At 30.9% G+C, this 24,268-nt stretch overlaps 1 protein-coding gene across 1 annotated transcript; it reads left to right on the top strand.

The window, feature by feature from the left end:
- Positions 1-3,636: 3,636 nt before the first annotated feature.
- On the top strand, positions 3,637-22,504 carry LOC106102684. The gene is made up of 7 exons (XM_013282233.1): positions 3,637-3,694; positions 9,426-9,538; positions 17,156-17,191; positions 20,627-20,718; positions 21,027-21,121; positions 21,296-21,401; positions 21,879-22,504. Exons 2-7 carry the CDS (start codon positions 9,448-9,450, stop codon positions 21,900-21,902), a joined length of 444 nt encoding a protein of 147 aa, XP_013137687.1. The 5' UTR covers positions 3,637-3,694; positions 9,426-9,447; the 3' UTR covers positions 21,903-22,504.
- The last annotated feature ends 1,764 nt before the right edge of the window (positions 22,505-24,268 follow it).

The raw sequence follows: 24,268 nt of genomic DNA, 5'->3' as shown, positions 1-24,268 counted from the left end.
AACAAGTTAATAGTGCCGCCAAACTGACGGGTTTCTTTACTAAACATGTTATCACTCGCAGCATAATAAAAAAATATTTTATCTCATCTGTGGGATGTTACGACTACTTTAATATTAACTACATCATTTTAGGCTACGGATTAACTAATTTTTTATCCTTCATTTTTTGTGTCGTGCTATAAAATGTGCCATTTATTTTAATTTCGAAGACGTCTCCATAATAAGTTTTTATTAAGTTCTATAGGATTTATCTTTAACATACTAATCTATATCTATACTATTATAATAAAGCGTAAACACACACTTCTTTGTTGCCTAAGATGTCAGCAATTACAGCATATTTTTGAATGATTCTTTTATTAATAAAAAGCCCTACACTTACGTCACGCTTTAGGCTATATATTTTCACGCCTTCAAACTAAGGCGGTACATAAATCGAAAAAAACATCATGTGGGAAAGAGACCATAAACTACATTCTGCCAACATCAAAAGATCAAGGTTGTCATTTATGGATTTGAATTTTGACATTTGACAAATGTAAACAATAAAATGAGTTATTATAATTTCATGCTGATGAATCCGGACAGGAACAGCTAGTTATGTTATATTTTGCTTCTTTATGATTTTGAAAAATTGTTTATAAATAAATGAATTAAAAATTCTTTTCCCATAGGATAAAGGAATTTGATTTATTAGTTAAACGTTAACAGAATAAGGGTTTTAATTTGTTGCGTTTTCTGATTGCAATTCTCAATAGACTTCGAATGAAATAAAAACAGGGAAATGGTGTATTTAAAGCGTTGTCGGAGTCGAGCTTCAAATAGAAAAATACAACAGTTTCTTGGTATATTTGTGATTGGAGTAACTACAGTAGAACCTCGATAAGTTAAAGTCCAAGGGAAACACAAAATATTTTAAGTATAGAGTTTTGAAGTTATCAAGAGTCTATGATGTAGAGGTTTTGGACTCTGATGGGAACATATTATTTTTTTGAAGTTATAGAGGTTTTTAAGTTACCGAGGTTTGAGTTATCGAGGTTCTACTATATTATTTAACACTGACTGTTGATCTCGTCTTCGTTTGCATGGAAAAAATATAAATATAGCAAATGTTTTTGAGTTATTCCAATAAATATAAATTTTTCCTCTTTATAATATAACTAAGTATATTTTTGATTTATAATATATTATTAAAACATCAAAGAAAGTTACTTTAAAAGGAATCGTTGAGTAGTAAATATTATTTTTGACGTAGGCTAGCTTAAGGATTATTTCGGAATTACTTCTGTTTCTTAAAATAGAAATAGATAACGTGTAAAATACATACATTTATTGGTAATAATTAATAGTAACAATCTATACTATTATAATAAAGATAATAGAAAAGATGTCAGCAATTACAGCATATTTTTGAATAATTATTAATAAAAAGCCATACACTTACGTCACGCTTTAGGCTATACATTTTCACGCGATTAAACTTAGGGGGTAAATATTTTGTATAAATACCCTAATGTGGGAAAGAGACCATAAGTTGCTGCCAACAACAAGGAAGTAAGGTTGTCATCGTCATGTCATTTTGACATTTGCAATTGATAATTTGACACATGTAAACACTAAAATAAAATTTTCATAATTTTATGCGGTTGAAGTCGCACGGGAACAGCTAGTTTATTAATAAATCTGTGTTACGATTTTTAATATTTTAAAAGTATTAGTCTGCGGTGGTTGGTTATTTTAAAACAATTATTAAATGTAAACAACTTGGAAGCAATAGGAGTTGGTAAACAAGACAATTCCAGCCACAGGGCGGTACCGATTAACACTTCAGCTAATGGTTATAGCGAACAATTGTAACTGCAATTTCCAATACATTAGTTTAGCTTTTAATCTATCTATATACATAAAAAAATAGAGTGTCTGTTTGTAATATCAAGAGAAAAACTCCAGATATCGGGAAGAAAATTTATTTGCGTTGATGATAACGAAAATCGCATTTAAAAATTTTCTGTCTGTCTGTGTGTCTGTCCGCAAGCAACGTTTATTCCTGATAATCTCCGTAACAGCTGGTCCGATTTCGACCAGACTTTCACTGAAGGGTAGCTGACATAGACGGGTATATTATAGGCTTCTTTTTATTGCGTGGACGAAATCGCGGGCAACAGCTATAGCTCTAACAGTATGAAAATAAAACTGTTTTTATTAAAGTCATCTGAATTGATTTTGACTGTGACTTATATACTAATATTGTAAATAAAAAGATTTGTATTTTTATGTAATTAAACTTAAAAATAACTGGATCGATTTCTAAAACTCTTTCACTATTAGAAAGCTACATTACAACTGAGTGGCATAGGCTATATTTAGAGCACACACACACCTTTGACTAAACTATCGCACAACCGTTTAGTCGCGCTTTGATTTGTTGCACACTACTCGATTTTTAGTTGTGCAACCGTCAATCGCACAATTGTACTATAGTTTAATCAAAAGTGCGCACCCGCTCTGAATATTTTTCAATTCCGCGTAAATTAACCACCTCTTTGACTTAAATTATTAGTGCCATCGTCTATCCTCTTTGTTATAACAATGTAGTAACGGAGGGTAAATCCGTAGGCGAAAGTTGTTGAAAACTTTGCGAAAACTTGAAGAAACAAGTAAATGACGAAATAGCCTGAGGGAGTCAGTTGCTCGGTTTGACTTTTTTATTAGTTTGTTTGTGCACTGTTCGTTTCCTGTATTGTATATATTTTTAGTACTTGGGCAAATTATTAAATTTATAATTATAGTATGTTTTGAAGATGTGGAAAAAAAATCAATCAAACGTTTTTTTAGACAATTGTAAACTGGAGACTGTTTTTAGGTATGCGGGTTCTGGAGATTTCGAACAAAACTATTTTTAAAGGAGGATTTTCTTTTCTTAGATTATTACTGATTAGAGGTATCATAAAAAAATAGGGTATTTTATTTATTTTACTGTAATGAAAAAAGTTATAAAGGTTTAATTACTTTAATAATTTGTCTCCGCATTTCTTGTAACGTTTAAAAATATAGTTTGTCGTTAATTTGAGCATTACTTACGTAATAACGTACTTAAAATGCCTATTAAATTGTCCAGCACACGAAAAGAGCGATTCATTTGCAAAAAAACATAATTTCTCAGACAAAAAACGCATACGACCCTAATCAAAGGCGTAAGACATTAAATGCTTACTAATATGTACACTAAAATATCCCACACAGAAAATAAAGCTGTATTCATGTCACCAAACGTTTGTAAATTTCGTCCTTGTGTGATCTAACTAAACAATATATTTTATACTTTTGTAAACAGTTGAAATTACGTTAAGTTTGGGTAATACTTGATTTTCCAAATTAAATTCGTCAAATCATGACTTGATATTTTTTTTATGTTCAAATTAATGTTAGAATAACATATTTCCAAGTCAGTTTGTTTATTAAATAAAAAAATAAAGTTTTAAATTTTTTTCAATTCTCAATATTCTGTCAATTTTGACATGACTAGTGAAATAATGGAATAACTTATTTGGCATTTGTTCGGTGGCATGGTATTCTGCGTACAAGCCGTGTACCGCACGCCGCTATATAAGGGCTGGTTTGACGGCACGCTAAGTAGATACCTGAGTTCCGTTGACTGTGACTGACTCGTGCAAACGGACACACATCGCGAAATGTAAGTCGAATTTTATAGTAATATATTTCATGTTTATTAAAAAATATTAAATAAAGCGGAATCAGCTCTTGTTAAACGGTTACAATAAAATTTTAATTTTGTTTTTAAATTCGATCGCATTTTTTTTAAATTAAAGACCACTTTATTGTACAATTATAAATTTTTTTTTTTTTTTGAAATTACCTTTCCTTTAATTTCATAACTTCACAAGTATCGGTACATATTAAAAATATAATTCAAATATTCATTTTTGTATTACATTTAGAAGTTAAATAATTTTAAATTCCCATTTTTACGATTGCATCGTTAATTATAATAAAAAAAGCTACCAACTAATCAAAAATATTTAAACGATATAAGTTGGGAAGTTTTGATTTGATTGTAAATCGGGAAGGTAAATTTGTAAAGTTTTTGTTTACTTTATCAGAATACTGGCGTCAACTCTCTGGAGGATTTCATCTTTGCCAATTAAACAGCCGCTTATTTATCACTGCTTTTGTAATTTAAATTTCAATCCAACGGAGACAACATGATATATCCTAATCATTATCATACTAATATTATAAAGAGGAAAACTTTTTTTCTAATGGGCTCAAAAACCATTGGACCGTTTTAAAAAATTCTTTCACCATTTGAAAGGTGCATTATCCACGACAAATTTATTGGCGAGTGGAGCCGCGGGCAATTGCTAATTACGTATATCTTGCTTACTCTATATATAATTTACATAAATTTAATTTATTCGCTATACTCTATATTTGTACATCTTTAGTCGGGCAAGTGCTATAGCAGTGAGAACCTACATTAAATATTAGGATGTTAGCTAGCATTGTACTAGGATTTAGCTCTCAGTTTCCACTGTTGTAAATTTAAACAAAGTATATTATACAAAATAACAATATAAGTTTGTGTTTAGACAATGGAAGCCTGCGGTGAATTTCTATTCTAAATTTAAACACTAATCTTATGTCAATTGCCGACAATTTCCGTCATCGCACGAAAAACATCCCTTACCATCCAAACTATCTAGATGGCTGGTATTCCTCAATATTATGGTTTTTACGGAACTGCTTCATATTGCCTCAATATGAAATGGACTGTCCTTACCAATTAAAACGAGAAAGACTAAGAGCTGTTTAAGAAACATTTCGCAAGGGCATTTCTTTCTCAAAGGTCAGGAATACATTTGCTTATCCTCTGGTATTCAGATTGCATTTGGTCTCGGTGACCACTGTTCATTAAGGGTCCCAATACTCGTTTGTTCCCTATATAAAAATAACATTTTTAAATTCCAAATGATCGGTATTGTAACTTACAGAAAAAACATAATAAACCTGTCAATACAGTCGAGGAAATGAAACCGCAGAAATATAGAACGAGTTATTACCTTTCAATCGATTATTTTATCTCAATCCGAGTATTCAGCTTTGCTTTGTAGCATTGTAGCTTATGGTCCCTTTCCCACATCAGAGTTTTTATCCATTTAATTTTCCCCTAAGTTTAATAGCGTGAAAATATATAACCTAAAGTGTGACGTAAGTGTAGGGCTTTTAATTAAAGAAAGAGTTTTTTTTTTAAATACGCTGTGATTGCTGACATCCTACGCCATGAAATAGTGTGTTTACGCTTTATTATATTAGTATAGATTAAAAAACATGTTGTTCTACATGTTTTTCGGCTGTGGAAACAGATAATTTGGAACCTAATTCGATTTTTCTTTGTTTACATTTATTTCACCACTAAAATTAGTTAATCTTTTGAAATTTAAAACCATATGTATTTTAGTATAAGTGCCTTTATTTTAATAGCCTTCAAATGTATAGGATTTTTATTTTTGGTAGCCAGTTTTAATATGCATTAAAATTATCGGCAAATATTACAATCGAATTATAAATAAATTAAATGTCAATTTATTTATAAAATTACTGCGTCCGATCTCCGATTTAAGTAGCTTCAACGTAAATTCATTATAAATATCAGTAATCAATTTTTTTATGCAGTAATATATTTTACTAGCTGTTCCCTTGCGGCTTCATCCGCATTAAATTATGAAAATTTTATTTTATTGTTTACATTTGTCAAAAAATCTTGATTCCTTGATGTTGGCAGCATCTTATGGTCTCTTTCCCACATTAGGGTTTTTATCCAAAATATTTACCCCCTAAGTTTAATAGCGTGAAAATATATAGCCTAAAGCGTGACGTAAGTGTAGGGCTTTTTATTAAAAAAAGAATTATTCAAAAATATGCTGTAATTGCTGACATCTTAGGCAACAAAGAAGTGTGTGTTTACGCTTTATTATAATAGTATAGATTAACATGTAACTGAATAGCGGTTTACTACGATTTTGCGCAATACCACTAACAAGATGTCTAAGACAATCTACATTAAAAATAAAGAAATAACATTTTGTAAATAAAATTATAACATTAATGCAACAAATAAAAACTCAAAGAGATCAAAACATTGACGAAAAACAGGTATTTTATTTTACACTCCAAAACAACGACGCCTAAATGAATGTGGCAGTTTTAATATTAGCTGATGTCGCTAGCTTCGATTACGAAGAATTTATATCAGTATTTAGTAATAAATATAGCCTATATTACTCAGTGATAATTTAGCTTTATAATAGTGAAAGTATTTTTAAATCGGTTCAGTAGTTTTGGAGTTTATTCATTTTTACTAATTCCGTAGCCTGGTAAGGAAAAGACAACATTGTAAATAAAAAATTCAAATGCAACAAAATTAACATTTCATTACCGGCTTGTGAAATTAGAAAGGCAAAATTGTAGACTACATAAGAATATGAGAAGTATGCACATTGGTATGTACATAAGAACAAAGAAATTTGTATTACAAATATGGTATACAAATTTCGGAATAATTAGGGACAATCAAGCATCACTAAGAGTATGGATAAAAAAATGAAAGCATATATGCAAAGATCCTTATTCTAAGATTTTATTAAGAGTATTAAAGAACTTTTTATGGTTTGTAAATTACATTCAATGTAAGTAAAAATGTCAATTAAAGAAATCTAAAAACAAATTAATATGTTCAACATATTAGAACAGCAGAAAAATAAACTCAAACTACTGTGATTTTATTGTTTTTAGAATATATCTCCTGTCTGTGGAGTCTTCTAATCGTGGACGTATCTCTATAGAAAAATGAATAAAAAGATAATAATCGTTGCACTGGACGTATTTCAAGTCATAAGCGGTCGTGATTCACGAGTTTCTATTAATTTGAACTATTCAAAGAAACTTTAATGATAAAAAACGTATTTATCTAATAGTCAAACAAATAGATAACTTGTAGATGTTTCATATTATTGAATATAATCAGTCATACAGTCCAACATAAAATTGTACTTGGCAAGTTTCCGCAGCATCAAAATTTCCATTGATCAGAGTCTGTGTTTGGTAATTAGAAAAGTTTTTAGATTTTAAATTGTAAAATGTACAACCGTCTTACTTCTAAGACCTGTATGCGTGTTTTATTTAAAACTGTATGTTCATGTATATTCTCTGTATTCATGAAATGAAAACGCTTTCGCCTGTAAACTGCACATCCGCTCGTCTGAGATAGTTTTCATCCCAACAATACATTTGCATTTCTTCCACTGGCAGCGGTATACCTTCTACATGAATACAGGAAAAAATACATCGCTTCTTATTTAAATTTAACATGAATTTATAAGAATTATTTAAACTTGATTAGTTTTTCATTAATGTACAGAATAACACATTTTCACTTAAATTAAATTGTAATGTATATTTTTAACTAACAATAAACAAAGTCAAGCGCCAAAAGCTTGGGCTCCGTACTACTGATCTTGCGGTCGAGGGTTCGAATCCCGCCATTCGACTATTGTCTAAAGCTTAGTTGGAATGGTTTAAGGAAATATTAGTATTACTAACAAAAATTTACTAATATTTTATTAAAAAAATTACAATAAACTACAACTACAATATCCTAAATACAAGAGCGTAAATTCTTTTATTTCGTCACACACACGTCACAGAAAACATTTCTATGTGGTAGTTAATAAATGCTATACAAACAAAACACTAATTTTAGAAAGCTTAATTTAGTTTGCAAAATTATAACTGGAACAATAAAATGTATTCTAGGTATATCTTAAATGTTAACTATATCAGTTACGTAGAAATAGAATGCAGTTTTATAAACTAATCAAACAAAACACTCATTTGCAAGATAAACTAAGTCGAACTCTTCTATTGACTTTGCTTCCGTAACTTATCTGTACAATTTCGTTACAAATGTCACTTTTATTCATATGGTATGTAGCTTGCGGGCTTATGAAAGATAATTGTCGTTGCTGCTAGATTAACTTGTTAACTTAGATGACATAACTTGTCTAACTTAAAGTACCAATTTGTGTTTTCATTTTATTCTAAAACAAGGTCGAATTGGGACTTGATTAGGTTTTGAAAACCACATGTAGGAAAACTTTAAAAACATTTTTATAATATTCAAAGGCCGATGAATTCTTGGATAAGTTTTTTTTATTGCATTAGATTTTAAAAAACATAGTTGTCTATGACATCATCAATAAAATTGCACTTGTACTTGTTACTTTTAAATGAGCTTGTAACTTAAATAAAAGTCAAAGTAATATCAATAAGATTAGTAGAATGAAACCATTCCTGATAAACCGATGTCTTTAATTTATTTATAGAAATAATCTTTACTTTTTAAATAATAACACAACTTTAAGTGACTATATTCAGTGTACCCTTTTTGCTTAGAAAACACCGACTCTATCATAAATGCGTCTAAAGTGGTTCACAGACATCGCTTAAGTAAGACAAACTTACTCGACTTTGTATATAAAAGTAAGTTAAGTGAGGTTTTATTTAAAAAAAGTTATATGATATGTCTGTTTGAAATTATTTAAATCTAACTCAGTTCTACTTTGAAATAACAAATATTTGAGGAAAAAAAATCCTGCAAAATATATCAGATTTATCTGTTTTTAGATGCTTTTGCAAAGCATATAAATAATTTATTGGTTGCGATTATTTTTTTATTTTCCCGTCATCAAACATTAATCTTGACTCTTGACAAATTAGAGTTCTTTCTGTTATATCTTCTAAATGAATAAGATATAATAATATATCAAAAGAAACAAATTAACTTCCGATGTATTTACTTATAAAATAAATATTCAATCCAATTCACTAAAAATATATATATGCAACCCCTTTTATTTATCCAATTTAATATTGTTTCAATAAGTACCCACTGCCTAAAACATCCACCTTATGGATCGTTAACTCCATTTTTTTCGAAAGAAAATGCAAGAACGGAAATACATTCATTTACAAGTTAAGTTAATACTTAATTCGTCATAATCTGATATAAAAATCATTAATTACTTATATGAATTTTTCGATTAACTTGTAAAAATTCATTTACGTAGCTGCTACGGCGTAAAATAGACCAAATCTGACGTCTGAGTTTTATTCGTAGTACTACGTATTGCTACGAATAAAGCTACGTGACTAAATATGAAAATGATACATACCACTTAGTGCAATTAAGCACAAAAACGCGTCCTTCTAGCGATTTGATATGGGGATGAAATAAACATACCCCTTGTCAAAATGACAAAGGGTTGTGTACAATATAAGAATTCTGAAGAAGAATTAACTACATTATTTTAACATCAATTGATTCCTTACTTTTCTTTGTGTTTTAGCTACTCAACTATCCAGTTCAAAATGTCGTCATCAAGGCTGCACGGAAAGAGTTCAGGCTTCACCGGACTTTTGGTCCTATTGGTTATCGTATGTCTCGTACAAAGTGCTACAGGTGAGTTTTATTCATAATACTTTTTGTATACTGTACATTATTGTATGTGACGTCACTGAATATAGGTGTCATATTTTAGTGTGTGTGTGTGTGTTGTATATTATACCTTCTGCACTAAAATAATTCGATCACACATCCATCTTTATCTAAGGACCTATAGCTACTCGTTGGAGGCGACGTCCAGCCTTTTTGACATAATTTACCTCAGTCACAGAATGTGAAGCAACCAGACTATCTCAAGATCACATTAATATTTTAAATATGAAAGTATACACGCATGTCTGTTACGACGTACACGACACTGCATAAAATAGTCTGTAAGAACACATGGGTTACTTAGAATGTACGCACACCTTGACTAAACTATCCCACAGTTATGCGTCCAACTGTTAAGTTGCACAAACCAAAAATTGAGTAGTGAACGCTCCATATAAGCTCATAGAAATAAAAGCAAGGCTAAGATATTTTAATTCTGTACGGACAAGATCAGAGGCAAAATCTAGTCTAAAAGTTGAGTACAGTTTAGTACATGACAGAAGAAACCATAAAACAATTTTCACGTAGCAAAATAATAGTAACATGATTACTAAATAACTTTGTTACTTCTGACGTGTAGTATTTGATTTGGTGACCTCTAACTTGCGGGAACTACCAACTTGTTTATACTTCGACACTTTGCTGCTAATCGTTTTGATTCGATAACAATAGTTTTAGAAACATTTTTTTATATTTTACTGGTTAATATTAATATCCCAAATAGATATATTAAGTTGTTTTCTCTATTTCGCGTAACGTAAAGACATTAAAATTATAGAATTTTAAATACAAATTATGTAATTAAATGAACAATAAGACTGATAGAAAATATTATTTAAAAATGTTATATAGCGTTTTGGCTCTTCCGGGGAAGCTAGTGCAAGAGCCAAGGCTCTCATGAAATGTATTTTTTAAGAGTGTAATAATAAAGCATTTACTTATTGTACAAGTGTTTAGTTAAAAATCACAATCACATAAAACAATATTTAAGATATAATATTCATTTAAATTAAAAAAGAGGTTCCATTAAATTATTAAAATAGATATTTTCATTAAAATAATTTACACAAAAACAACTAAAAATAACTTATTCATTTAAAAACAATAAAATCAAATTATGAATCGTCTCTCGAAATATCTTTAACGAGGATTCGAGTATCTTAAGCAAATGCTAAAATAATATAAACAAAATAATAAAGCAAGATATTGAAGCCAATTAATATTTTGTGGAGATTTCTAATTCGTTACGCCACAATACATCTTTTATACACTTCAAATTAATATTATTTCTATTATATTAAAACAATTGTTTACAATAAATAAGTACTTAATTTACAATCTAAAGTACAATGACCTTACATTTTAACTAGTATACGGCTTGAAGTATTTTCTTCAAATTTTAAGGCCATAACAGACGCACAGTTGTACCTGAAGAATCGAACTGTTCAGTTAAAACTGTCAGAAATGAGCTTATGTATCAGGCTTTAAGTAAAAAACAAATGTAATCAATTTTGTTTAGAAAAAAAAAGAGCGGTACCGGTACCACTTCACAGTGTTAGTGCCCGCTTTAACATCTTAGCACGAATGGGCCGTCCGGCGTATTACCACGACCACACAGAAGACAGGCGTGAAATGGAAGGATGGACGTGCCGGCGGCCTAATTTAAGTCCCTTGCTCTTTACCACCCTTTTATTATAAAGAGAGGATGGGAAGGAGAAGTGTATTTGACGGTGGATGAGATTCATAGGAAGGGGAAATATCCTCTTTATATGCGGCAACGCATCTGCAATTGCGGACGTCTATGGGCAGCGGTCGCTTCGCCATTTTGGCGGATTCAGGTGGCCGCTTACTCGTTTGCCACGATATGTTATAAAAAAAAGGTATGCTTACAATCTGAGATTGGCAGTTAGTTAAAAAAATACTGATAACATTACTTGTGAACAAAAAGAAAGTTTCTAACCGTAAAAAAAATTATTATATACCTAATTGAAGTTTATTTAAGTATTTATGAGTTATAAATCTGATTTCTTCGCTAAGCTGAGTCGTAAATTACGCTAATGTTTGCCGGAGATATTAAACTCAGCTTAACGCCGCAACATAAAAATATGACCGATAGACAAATATTTGGCGATGTCGGCAAATGTTCCGTCACTTGTGAACATTTAATTTGATGTCTGGCGTCAGTTACGAATTCAAACGTAAACCCTTCTTTATGTTAATGCTTATATTCTTACACTAGCTGTTGCTCGCGACTTCTTCCGCGTGTAATTTGAAAATATAGCCTATGTTACTCGGCGATAAAGTATCTTTAAAGGTGAAAGAATTTTTTAAATCAGCCTCACAGATTTTGAGCTATTTCAATACATACAAATACAAATCGTTCCTCTTTATATTAGTAAAGGTAACAAACATTACTTACTTAGTTACATTCGTTTCACAAGTTAGTAGCAACTTTACATACCAGGAAATAATCGTAGATTAACAAGCTATTTGAATAAAAAAAACATAGTTAAATTCCTTCATTGAGTAGCTGGAATTAAACTGTTCTAGGTCACGTTATAATTCTGGGAAGGATTTTTACAACGAATAAATGAACGTGTAGTAAATGAAACATTTATAGATCGTGTGATAAAATTTATTATAAAGGTCATGAACTATGCTAGTAAATTAACCACTTATGATGGCTTCACACGAGGGCAGTAAGGTGATGCAGAGCAGTAATCTATACCCTAGACAAAGTGACTTTCAATTAGTGATATCGCTAGTTAAATCGACAATATATGTCAAAATGTATAGGAATGAATACTTAACAAACACGTGACTTATCGAATGTTACTGTCGGTTCTATAGTTTTTTGACTTTTCAAACTTACTTTGTTAGTTACTTTGTCTAAGGGCTGCTCTTCTTAGCATATGCGTTTAAACAATAGCAGTACTGCAGCTTACTGGATTGTTATTTCTACCCTCGTGTGAAACAAGTTAATTCCTTCAACAGGTCAGTGCAGTGACGTATTGGGGTAGGTCGATAATTGCAACACAGGAACAATTTACATTTATAATGCGGCTTTGAAATATGATTAAATGTTAACTGGAGTACTATATGCATTACTAGTTTGTATTTTATAAATTGTAGATTCATTGTTAAAGTTTAAACAATTCAAAGCACAATCATCTTCAGCATTAGAGTATTTAAATAATAAAGAAAGAGTTGTTAAAAAGAAACTAATCAACTTTCGTATTTCAAGTATTTAAAAGCTAAATGCAATAGCAATTTTACTTAAGTTTCTCACGTTTTATTCTATACAATTGCTTTTGTTTTATTCAAACTAAAAATTGACAATAAATGTGAAATAAGTCGATAATAGCAAACTGATGTAATAAGTATTGTCTAAGAAATTGAAAATACACGATCACGTAAATTATAAAGGAAACTTTTTAAAGGAAGAAGAACGTAAACTCTTGGGACTTAACCTGTTATTGTATTATTGAAGTAGACGTCAAAATGATTACCCACAGACTACAGACCACACAATCGTCTTACTGTGACGTCATATTACGACACAATTCAATTTAACAAGATTGCAATTCTAAAAGCATTTTACAAAGCCGATTGAAGATGAAATTATTGTACTGTCATATAAGTTTTCATTGTTCTGTACTGTTAAGAATCTTAAAGTTAAAACGACGTTTGCAAATAAAAATACTTCTTTCTCCTAATTAATATAAACTTATTCAAACCTTACGTATTCTTGTGAAAATTGTGTTTTAATTTTTTTTATATTAACATGGTCGATAGAGTAATAAATTACAGACACATCGATTCCAAAGTATACATCTGATCCACAGAGCAGCGAATTAATAGAGGTAGCAAATCCGCAAGCCTTATAGAGAAAGTCAACGGGTGGCGCAGTCAACGCGGAGGTATGTCAGAGCATGCCTATGTCGTTATGTTGTTACTTTCTATCGTACTAAATTGTTAACTCCTTATGATTGGAAACTGCATTTTAGTACTCTTCTGAAGTGATTATGTTGTTACTGGAGTAAATGGTTACTGAAAATTCTAATAACAAATCAATTTTATTGTTTAATGTTCATATATAAATTACATTGTCTTATATATGTGTGTAATAAAAAATATATAAAGAGCGTTCCAATTTTAAACAGGCATTTATGTTTTTTAGTCAAGTGTTGAAATTATTTTTGTATGGATTAGGCATGTGCTTTTTCTGTAAATACACTTGGAGAATATTTATTGCACCGTCGTAGATTAGATGTTGACAAAGCACCGTTGTTTTGATGTTAATAAATATGGCTGTTATATTTGCTACCTCTGTTGTTTAATACTCTACGCTTTTACTTCCTAGGAGCTTGTGTGTTCTACTAAACGATTATCATGTTAAAAGTACATTAATTGTTGTTTTAACGACAAATTGTAAAACGCATGTTGCATAAGGAATAATAATTGTTGTTCATGGAAGTACACTAGGGGTCGTTTTTTTTAATTCATAGAAATTTTATTAACATAGGAAGGTTGAAGGCTAAATCGTATAATGTGTATGGAAATTTTCCTATAACGTTGATTATTTTTTACAGTTTTATGGCACTGGAGTCCTCCTTTATTTTGTCATACCAATTATCATATCTTTAATTTCTTATTTTTATATATAGTACATTTTACATGATTTTTTTTTTCAAAAAAAATTAAAACATATTACATAAAAAAATAGAAGTCCACCGGCTGCGGAATCCGATCACTCAAGCAACCAGTGGTCAGGGCTGCAGAGACAAGAACCTCCTCACTATTCGTGCCGTTTCTAAAATAACCGCCTTTTGAATCGGGCCCTTAATCCAACTGTCTAGCGAGAACTTCTTGAGGTGTTGGTCGAAGCTCTTTGCTCGATATACTAGCTTGTTTTACTATTACTAATTGTACTAAAATCTATTGGTTAAATAAAATTAATTGGATAGATAAAAAGTAACATAATATTTGTAAGGATACAAACATCGGCGTCTGATAAACATAAAAAAAAATTATAATAAATAAAATTTTCATTAAAATAAATTTCAATTACGCTTACGTTCAATTATAATGTAATTAATATTGTAGATTGGTGTAAATGTAAACTAACCCAATTATTATGGACGCAAATGTATTTATGAACATGCGAAGTCGTCGTTAATATATTTATACGCTATCATCTCAGTGATCAGTTGACAATTATCTACATACAACCGATTCGCCCTGGATATGCGTATATTAAGGACAACGATGCTCGCAACTTCGCCCGCGTGAAATAAAAAAAAATGAGAAAAAGTATAGACTAAGTTACTCACTGATAACGTAGCTTTCTAATGGTGAAAGAATTTCCGAAATCGGTCAGGTAGTTTTTGAGTTATTTCAATACATACAAAAATACAAAAGTACAAATCTCTCCACTTTATAATATTAGTATAGATATACTCGTAGATATATGCAATATTTTTGACAGCGTCATTTATCATGCCATAGTTTGATTATATCATGCCAAGATTGATAACAAAAAAAACGGGCTACATTTTTTTTGCTACAAACCTCATACTAAATGTCTACATTTTGGGTACCACTTGAAATAACAATAGACCATTGGACAACAAAGATCGCCTCAATAATTTTAACAACCGGTAAACAAAAGGTAATTGTTTGGAAATTAATAATTTCACAAGACTTAATAGAAGGACGGTTTTTAAGTCTGTTAAATTTTCACGGTGTATTATTAAGTAAGAAAAAGGTTTGTTAATCAGTATTTAAATATTACAATACAAAATAGACACAAACAACAATACGGAAGAACAGCAAGTGAACAATGATAGCTTATTTATAAATGAAAAAAAAATAGCTGACAAGAAGTATGAATATACCAAAGAGGTTGCATACTGGCCACCGAGACGAGCATTAAAAAAAATATAGTAAAAACAGAAGAAGAAAATGAAGCGTATGTAGTAAGATGTAATTTTGCAGAGTCATCTTACTAATATTATAAATGCGAAAGTTTAGATGGATGGATGTTTGTTAGAGTTTGTAGCCTAATTGGTTAAACGGATCTCAATGAAATTTGGCATAGACGTAGAGGATAGACTGGAAGAGCACATTGGCTAGTAACTTTTGTTTTTTTTGAACTCCACGCGGAGTCGCGGGCGAATTAGTATTCTAAATGTGAAAAGAAATTTAAATAAAGTTGTTTTGATTTAAGATATAGATATATTGTCCTAAAAATGTGTACGATATTCAACTGTCAACCTACAAATGTGGTTAGCAATTTGATGCGAATAGATTCTCAATACGAGCATATAGGGCTCTTAAGCAAGTATGTTGAAGGTTTATTGCTTATGATGGTATACTCCGATCACATTAAGTGGACACTCCCGTCTAATGCATCACGCATTTACGATAGTCCCTTAACGATATCGGATTGAAACGTTATTGTAGATCAAAGTTACAAAGTATAGTTTCATCATTATTAAACTGCCGCATTCCTTTGAGAAAACGACTCTTTGTTTATTTCTGGCAGTTTTAAATGCACTTAATAAATCAGGACTTAACATTAGAATGTGCGAGAAAGTATTAATAAGTCATCGATTGAATTATAAGACTAGCTTTCGCACGCGACTCCTTCCGCGCGGTATAAAAAAAACAAATGTAAGTAGCCTATGTGTTCTTCAAGACTATCCTCTACATCTATACCAAATTTTATCAAAATCCGTTCAGCCGTTTAGGCTACAAACTCTAACAAACAACCATCCATACATCTAAACTTTCGCATTTATAATACTAGTATGATCTGTTGATATACTTTACGCCCCATGCAAAAATCAAACACTTTTTGAAGTTATGAATAGTCGCTGGCAAGTTTTAGTACAAGACCCCCCCTGCAGTAGTTTTCAATATAACGATTCTTTGCTTTGCATTTTATGATATACGATATGGAATTACATTAAAAAATAAAATGCATACATGTTCTTGATCTTGGATTTCTTAGAAAATGGTACATAAAAGCATACAGTTCACCGTTGACCTGTAAAAGCTCAACAAAAGCTTGATTTGAAGCTCTGTACTTTCGCACTATTAAATATTTTTCTTTGAACATGTATTCTTTCTAAACAATGCAAGATGAAGACGTATAGGAAATAGTTTTCCTTCATTGTTCTTTGTTATATAGTAGTTAAGATTATCTTTTATGTAAAGTTTATTCAGAACTAAAATAAAATGTCATCATCACCAGCTCACTATATGTCGATTACAAGTCAAGTGCTTAAACCTCTGAGCCACCAACGCTTTGAAATAAAATGTATTGAAGAATAACTAAGACTGAATAGTTATGTTACATTTTGGAATACCAATGAATTGAAGGACTTTTTATATCAGACGAAACATATATAATAAAAATAAAATATAAATCCATTTACCTTTTTACTTACTTACCTTTTTATTTACATCTTTTTTTTATTCGAAGAAAATGTGAAATAAAGTTGTTGCTGCAGTGAGAACTAACTATTAAAGTTTCTGTTATTTGATATTTAATTATGAAATTTTATTTCATTTCAGGATCCTGTTTAAGCTATGGACATTCTTGTTGGGGAGGTAAGTTGATGATTTGAACATACGTATATTTTAATGTGAAATTTGTATGAAAAGATATTTTCTACGTAAGCTCCAAAATTGCTTAACAGATATCGATGTCAGTTAAGTCGAAACTAGTCAGTTTATTTTAATCCTAGACGAAGTCGGGAAATATATCTATACTATTGAAATAAAGCGTAAACACACACTTCTTTGTTGACTAAGATGTCAGCAATTACAGCATATTTTTGAATAATTCTTATCCTAATAAAAAGCCCTACACTTACGTCACTTTAGGCTATATATTTTCACGACGTTAAACTTAGGGGTAAATATTTTGGATAAAAACCCTAATGTAAGAAAGAGACATTAGTTGTTGCCGACATCAAGGAAACAAGATTGCCAAGTTTTGTCATGTCATTTGCAATTGACAATTTGACACATGTAAACAATAAAATAATTTTATGGTGATGAAATCGTACGGGAACATCTACTGTGAGATGACAGACATAAATAACTACTTTCATAAGTTTTCACAATTAAATAATTTTTTGGGTATTCGTTACTTATGGTTGTATTACTGAAGCGTAAATTACTAGTGTTAATAACTTCTAAACTCCACATAAATCATGTATAACATAACTCTATTAAAACATACTAAAGTATCACCACAAAGTTATAATTATGCATACGTATAACTTTTGAATCCCAAACTAAAACAAGATAATTAAAACAGGGACCAAAAATTTATTATTTTCCTTCGAACATATCAAAATTTAAAGTATACGAAATGTTTTTAATGTATTTTAAATTCAAAATAATGTAATAGTTAGGAACGATTTAAAAAAAATAACTGTGTAGATTACATCTAAGATAACGTCTTTAAAACTATGTAATACCTTACCCCGATCAACCATTAATAATATAGTATTTTTGATCTAAAAATAATTTGAAATTATCTAAGCATCTTAGTAGGATTTGAAAATTTTATCTATCATTTAAAGAACGATGGTGTTCAATACGAATCTATCTTAAAGATCGATTGTTAGTTTACGTAGTTACTTTTAGTATAGAACACATCATATTTCCTCCTTATCCTACTCCCGTAGGGTCGATATATCCAGTTTTCCACCTCTACATAACTATCATACGTTATCTCAGTCATCACTCCCTTCGTCATGTCATCTTTCACGCAATCCATCCCTCTCTTTCTAAGTCTACCTCTACCGGTGTATCCACACTTAATAACGTTCTTCTTATTAGAAAAAACCAAAGAGATTAAAATATACGAATATATAGAGTAGGCATTTTTCACAAAATCTCAATAACGCTATGTATTGATAGATCCTCAAGTTTCGTAAAATATTTTATTCAAACACACGAGGTGGCACTAAACCTGACAACTGATCAGATTTCAGAGAAAGTCCCGGTGAAATTTTATTCACTGCCTCGTCTATATATGTACATCTTAAACTAGCTGTTCCCGTGCGGCTTCATCCGTATTAAATTATGAAAATTTTATTTTTTTGTTTACATTTGTTAAATTATCAATAGCAAAAGTTAAAATGACATGACATGACATGACAAACCTTAGCAATGTTTCTTTCTTGATGTTGGCAGCAACTTATGGTCTCGTTCCCACAGTAGGGTTTTTATCCAAAATATTTACCCCTATAAGTTTAATGGCGTGAAAATATATAGCCTAAAGCATGACGTAAATGTAGGGCTTTTTATTAAAAATAGAATCATTCAAAAATATGCTGTAATTCTTAACATCTTAGGCAACAAAGAAGTGTGTGTTTACGCTTTATTATAATAGTATAGATGTCTTTGTAGAAAATATATCTAAATAACAATCAGCTTCATGTACGTAATATTTAGTATACAAATACGATAGACTGCATTATCACTTCAACGCGCACATGATATCGACAATATTGGATTCCTTCTAATCCCGGATCACCGACCGTATGTCTTTGTTCCTATAATTAAGTCACAGTAACAAGTAACAAATTTTATATAACAAAAAAACATACAGACGACTTGAGTACCTTCTTTTGGGAAGTCGGTCAAAAATATAAGTACTTCTAATCTACAAAAAAAACTACAGGGTATGTTAATGTGTGCTTCTTTATTATTCTTTTGCGATATTCAGCTCTACCTAAATATTTATTTAATTATACATTATTAAGTCTTTTTAATAATAAAGTAGATATTTTTTTATATAAACAAAAGGTTGTCTAATACTTTTCTTTACTTTTATTTGCATCAACTTAAAAAATAAACAATTGTTCCGTTACATAGAACGAAAAGCCCGTGTTCTAAGCCCAAAAGATCCTTTTTACCCTGTTTTATTTAGCCTTTCTACCCTCAATTACAATTTAACTGAAGCATCGAACTGTTCAGTTAAAACTGTGTGTTTGTATGCAAAACTATATAACTAACTATATACATATGTATGCAAACTGTTTCTCTCGACTTCGCCCGCGTGAAATAAAAAACTATAGCCTATGTTACTCATAGATAAATTACCTTTCTGACGGTAAAGGAATTTTCAAAATTGGCATAGTAGTTTTTGAGTTATTTCTATACATACAAAAATATAAATAATTCCTCTTTATAATATTAGTATAGATAACAGCACAGTTTAATTGACAGTTATAAATTTTCCCAAACATGCACTGTTTTATCAAAACCAATCGACTGCTGTCAAATCAACTGAGTGTATCTACCGAGCTTAATACCTGTGTAAACTCACGGTTACATTGTTATGTATTGTGAGCACACAGTATCAACACAGTTGTATCTATTACGCAGTGTGCCGTGGATTTTTATCAAAGGATTATGTTCTTCTGATATAATGGTTACTCTACTATCAGTGCTTAAGTTAACCCTTGTTTAATTGTTAGTTTTGTTATTATCAACTCATTATAAGTTATTTTTTCTCAATATTTGTTGTTTTATTATTTTTGTCCTTTTTTGGGTTAATTATTTTGACAACTGCTTACTATTTTTTTTAATAAGAAACTTGATAGATTTAATCTATGTAAATTGAGAATAATATTTTCCCGTCTTTTAGTGATATCGTGTACTCAATCTACACTAAGGGACGGTTTAGTGTAATTTCCTTTATTCTTGTGACGTTGTAATCCATGTCATACCTAAAATGACATTGGATTTATGTGAGGGTAATTAAAAATATAACCCATCCCCTGCGGCTAGAGGGATGAATATTAATGATAAAAATGAGAGGAAAATACAATGTCGTTAAAATGGAAGCTTAATGGATTTTTAACATAACGAATTTAATAATGAATAAATTACATTTGGACCAAACCATAAAGAAATAACAAAATACGGTTAATTTTATTTTTTACGTTTACTTTTTGTTCTGTATTTTTTTTTATTTTATCTCACTTTTTTTAACATATAATTAATAAGAATTGTAACTTTCAGCTCACGGCAAGCGGTCGGGAAAATCTCTCTCCAGCGCTCCCGACTGGTATCTAACTAGGATCCTGCGCAGTATGGCTGCCAACTCTGAAATGGTAAGACGTATTTTTAATATAAAAACACATAACAAATCATTGTAATCATCTTTTAAGAAAAAAAAATAAGACTTGTATACAACGCCATCTATGTTTAAAATAGAACTACATACTACTAACGTAGGACTTAAACCAGTGATACTAAAAGAAAAATATATAAAATTTTTAACGAATTTGAATTAGATCTTTATTTTAATTTACTTCGTATTTTACACACTATAGAACCCTATTAATACTTACATTTTACAACATTGTTGTCTTTTGTGGACAACGCCATCTATATTTTAAATTGTGAATTAAAATTCCAGAACCGTTCCCGTCACGACGAAGCAAAGAACTCCGAACTCAACGACATCTTGCGGATGGAAGTAGCTGACGATGCATCTCCTGTAAACTCCCAAATGTAAGGAAAAATATGAGTTTACTTTTAAAGTGTGCCTGTATGGTGGCGCTAGTTGTAATGTCAAAACATTTTTTCCAAATTCAAATTGCTTTAATGAAACAGCAATGAAACTAAAATAATGGTTTTTTATTACTTTCTGTATGTCTTATTTATTTCATATACTTTGTGTTAAAGATTCGACAACGCGGCCTCTCCTATTGTGGTACGATCGAGGAACATGGAAGCCAAGCCGATGCTGGACGACAACATGCTCGCCAACATGAAGATGTGGCAACTACTGGTAAGAAATAACATTAATTTCATAGCTATTTTAGACATGAAATCTTAGTAATCACACTAAATAAATATGAAAGTTTAGACAGATGGATGGATGTTTGTTAGAAGGTATCTCCTGAACGGCTTAACAGATCTCTATAAAATTTACCAAAGATGTAGAGTAAAGTCTGGAAGAAGACATAGGCTATTTACTTTTGCTTTTTTATCTAGTTACAACATATAGAATGGTTTGTGCGTGAAATGAAACTGCAAAACGTATGTTTTCATTAAACGCAATTGCAGATGCGGTGCCAACCCTCCTAAAGAAGACATTTCCCTTTCCTATGGGTCTCCTCCACCGTCATGGACTCAATTTGTCTGTTTTTTTAGTATACCGATTTCAGTCTTATTAGTAGAGTTAATTTATTTACTATTGTCTTTTATTCTGTGAAATAAAGACTTGTAGCTTTAAGTAAAATAATTTCTTTGTATTATTTTCCAGAGGCAGACGTCAAACGATAAATGAATACCTATAATAGCCAAATGGACTGACGTTCAAAAATATGAAATAAAACATGAATTTAATTAAATTGTATAATCTAATGAAATTGTTACCTGAAGTTTTGTTTTTATTTAATACTCTAAAATATTCTATGGAAATTGTCAGTTGTAAGGCTGGGTTACAATTGACGGTAGCTTGTAAAATATAGTGCGTAAGATAAGTTGTGCCATTTCATATAAATATGTCATCATCATCATCATCAACAGCCTTTATCTGCCCACTGGACATAGCCCTTCCCCAATGCCTTCCACAAAATGCGGTCCTCCGCTTTTCGCATCCAACGACTTCCCGCCGTGCACTAAGTCGTCGGTCCACCTGGAGGGAGGACGCCCCATGTTCCTGGTCTCCGTGGCCTCCATTCTAGGACTTTCCTTCCCCACCTGGCGTCTCTAGATCGACAGATATGACCGGCCCATTCTACTACCGGCCCCGTCTACTTTAGTTCTCTGTCGAATTATATCGTTCCGGATTTTATCCCTTAGAGAGTTACCGAGCATAGTCCTCTCCATCGCCCGTTGTGCGACTCTTAACTTATGGGCCCACCCCACCGTCAGTGTCCAGGTCTCCGCGCCATATAAATATGTGTATTTAATTAAATAAAGTATTTATTATTTCACTGTATTATTGTATTATTTCATTATACTCCCTTTTTACTCTTTTCTCGCTCAATGATAATCTATATTTAGTTACGAATGGTTAAAGCACTAAAGAGATTTTGATTGTCTTTTGGTAAGATATTCTGGGGATTAAGGTTTGAACCGAACTAAAACATAAAAATAGACTTTTGACTATATTTTTAACTAGAAAAAAAGGTAACTTATCTCATTTCTTACTGGCTGTTTCTTGCGACTTTGTCCGCTTGGTTATTATAATGATAACTTAGTTTTTTAATGGTGAATGAATTATTGAAATCGGCCCAGTAGTTTTTGAGTTATACCAATACATATAAAATACAAAAATGCAAATCTTTCCTCTTTATAATATTAGAAAAGGTTGACATATTTGAGTCGTTACTTAAAAATACGTGCTGTAAAAGTTTATACAGCTATTTTGTATCAAAATAATTATCTCAACAATGTTAACCATTAAAGTAATAAATTCTCATAATTGAGGTCCACAATTTAGCGGTCGACCATTCAAATGTCATTTAACTTTGTAACATCTTCCACACAAATATACAAAGTCATAAAGGCCTGAACATACAATTTTGCAGCCGAAACATAAAGGTGGGTTTTCACTAAAAGCATTGTTATATCCTCAAGAGAGGGCTCTAATTGCACTAACTAGCGAATGAAGATAGGCTTAAAATAAAAGCTTAAAGCTAGAAAAAAATTTTTTCAAAATTTTTCATTGATTTAAACGTTACAACTTTTTTTAATTTCCGAAATTTTTTTTTACCAATTTTTTTTATAATAATGCAATTCAAGTTTATTTAAGTGTTATTTATTAACATCAACGGAAATGGCATTTTTGTCGTAATATCTGAGATTTGCGTCCTTATTCTGTTATTGTTATCCGCTAACTGTTTTACATTAAGCCTGAATACGTTTCAAGGTTCTTTAGAGTTAAGTTGGCTTCTTTGAGAGCGGAGGCGTTTCCTTGCTTGTTGCATATCTATTTATATTTATTTCACAAGCTAATTGTTGACTTCTAGAATACTTGAGGTGTTTTCAACGTTAATGCTGCTATTTTACTGCTATTTTCTGTAATATTTTTTTAATAATATAAGGTGGCAAACGAGCAAGCGACCTGAATCCGCCAAAATGACGAAGCGACCACTGCCCATAGACATCTGCAATTGCAAATGCGTTGCCTACCCTTAAACAAAGGAGAAGACGCACATAAAGAAGATATTTCCCCTTCATACGTGTCTCCTCCGCAGTCAAATCCACTTTCCCTTCCCATCCTTGCCTTATAAGAGGGACTTTAATTGGGCCTCCAATTACTCTTTACTTTTACCAACCTAATAAAAATCCATTTCCTAAAATAACATAATATCGATAACAGAAAAATCTATTCGACAAATTCTTGGTTACATTATTTCCTAATCATAGTAATATTTATGCGGATGTTTGAATGGATGGATGTTTGTTACTACATAATTTTTCAAAACCACTTAAAAGATCCTGTTAATTGACACAGATGTAGAAGTCTGGAAGAATACATAGGCTACTTGTTTAATTACGCGCAGACGAAGTCACGGACAAAAGCTAGTTTGAATTGATGGATGTTTGTTACTACATATTTTCAAAACCACTTAATAGATCCTGTTAAAATTTGGCACAGATGTAGATGTCTGGAAGAACACATAGGCTTATAATTTTTTTTTT

This window comes from Papilio polytes, unplaced genomic scaffold (genome assembly GCF_000836215.1).
Source record: "Papilio polytes unplaced genomic scaffold, Ppol_1.0 DF823912.1, whole genome shotgun sequence".
Classification (NCBI taxonomy): Eukaryota; Metazoa; Arthropoda; class Insecta; order Lepidoptera; family Papilionidae; genus Papilio; species Papilio polytes.
The sequence above is the reverse complement of the archived record's forward strand: the minus strand, read 5'-3'. Positions and strand labels throughout refer to the sequence as shown.

What these genes read in the sequence shown, in the direction of transcription:
- LOC106102684 (XM_013282233.1), top strand. Translation starts at nt 9,448, where the DNA reads ATGTCGTCATCAAGGCTGCACGGAAAGAGTTCAGGCTTCACCGGACTT. An exon ending in TCTCGTACAAAGTGCTACAG is followed by an intron (nt 9,539 to 17,155) that starts GTGAGTTTTATT and finishes ATTTCATTTCAG; the next exon opens with GATCCTGTTTAAGCTATGGA. An exon ending in TGGCTGCCAACTCTGAAATG is followed by an intron (nt 20,719 to 21,026) that starts GTAAGACGTATT and finishes TTAAAATTCCAG; the next exon opens with AACCGTTCCCGTCACGACGA.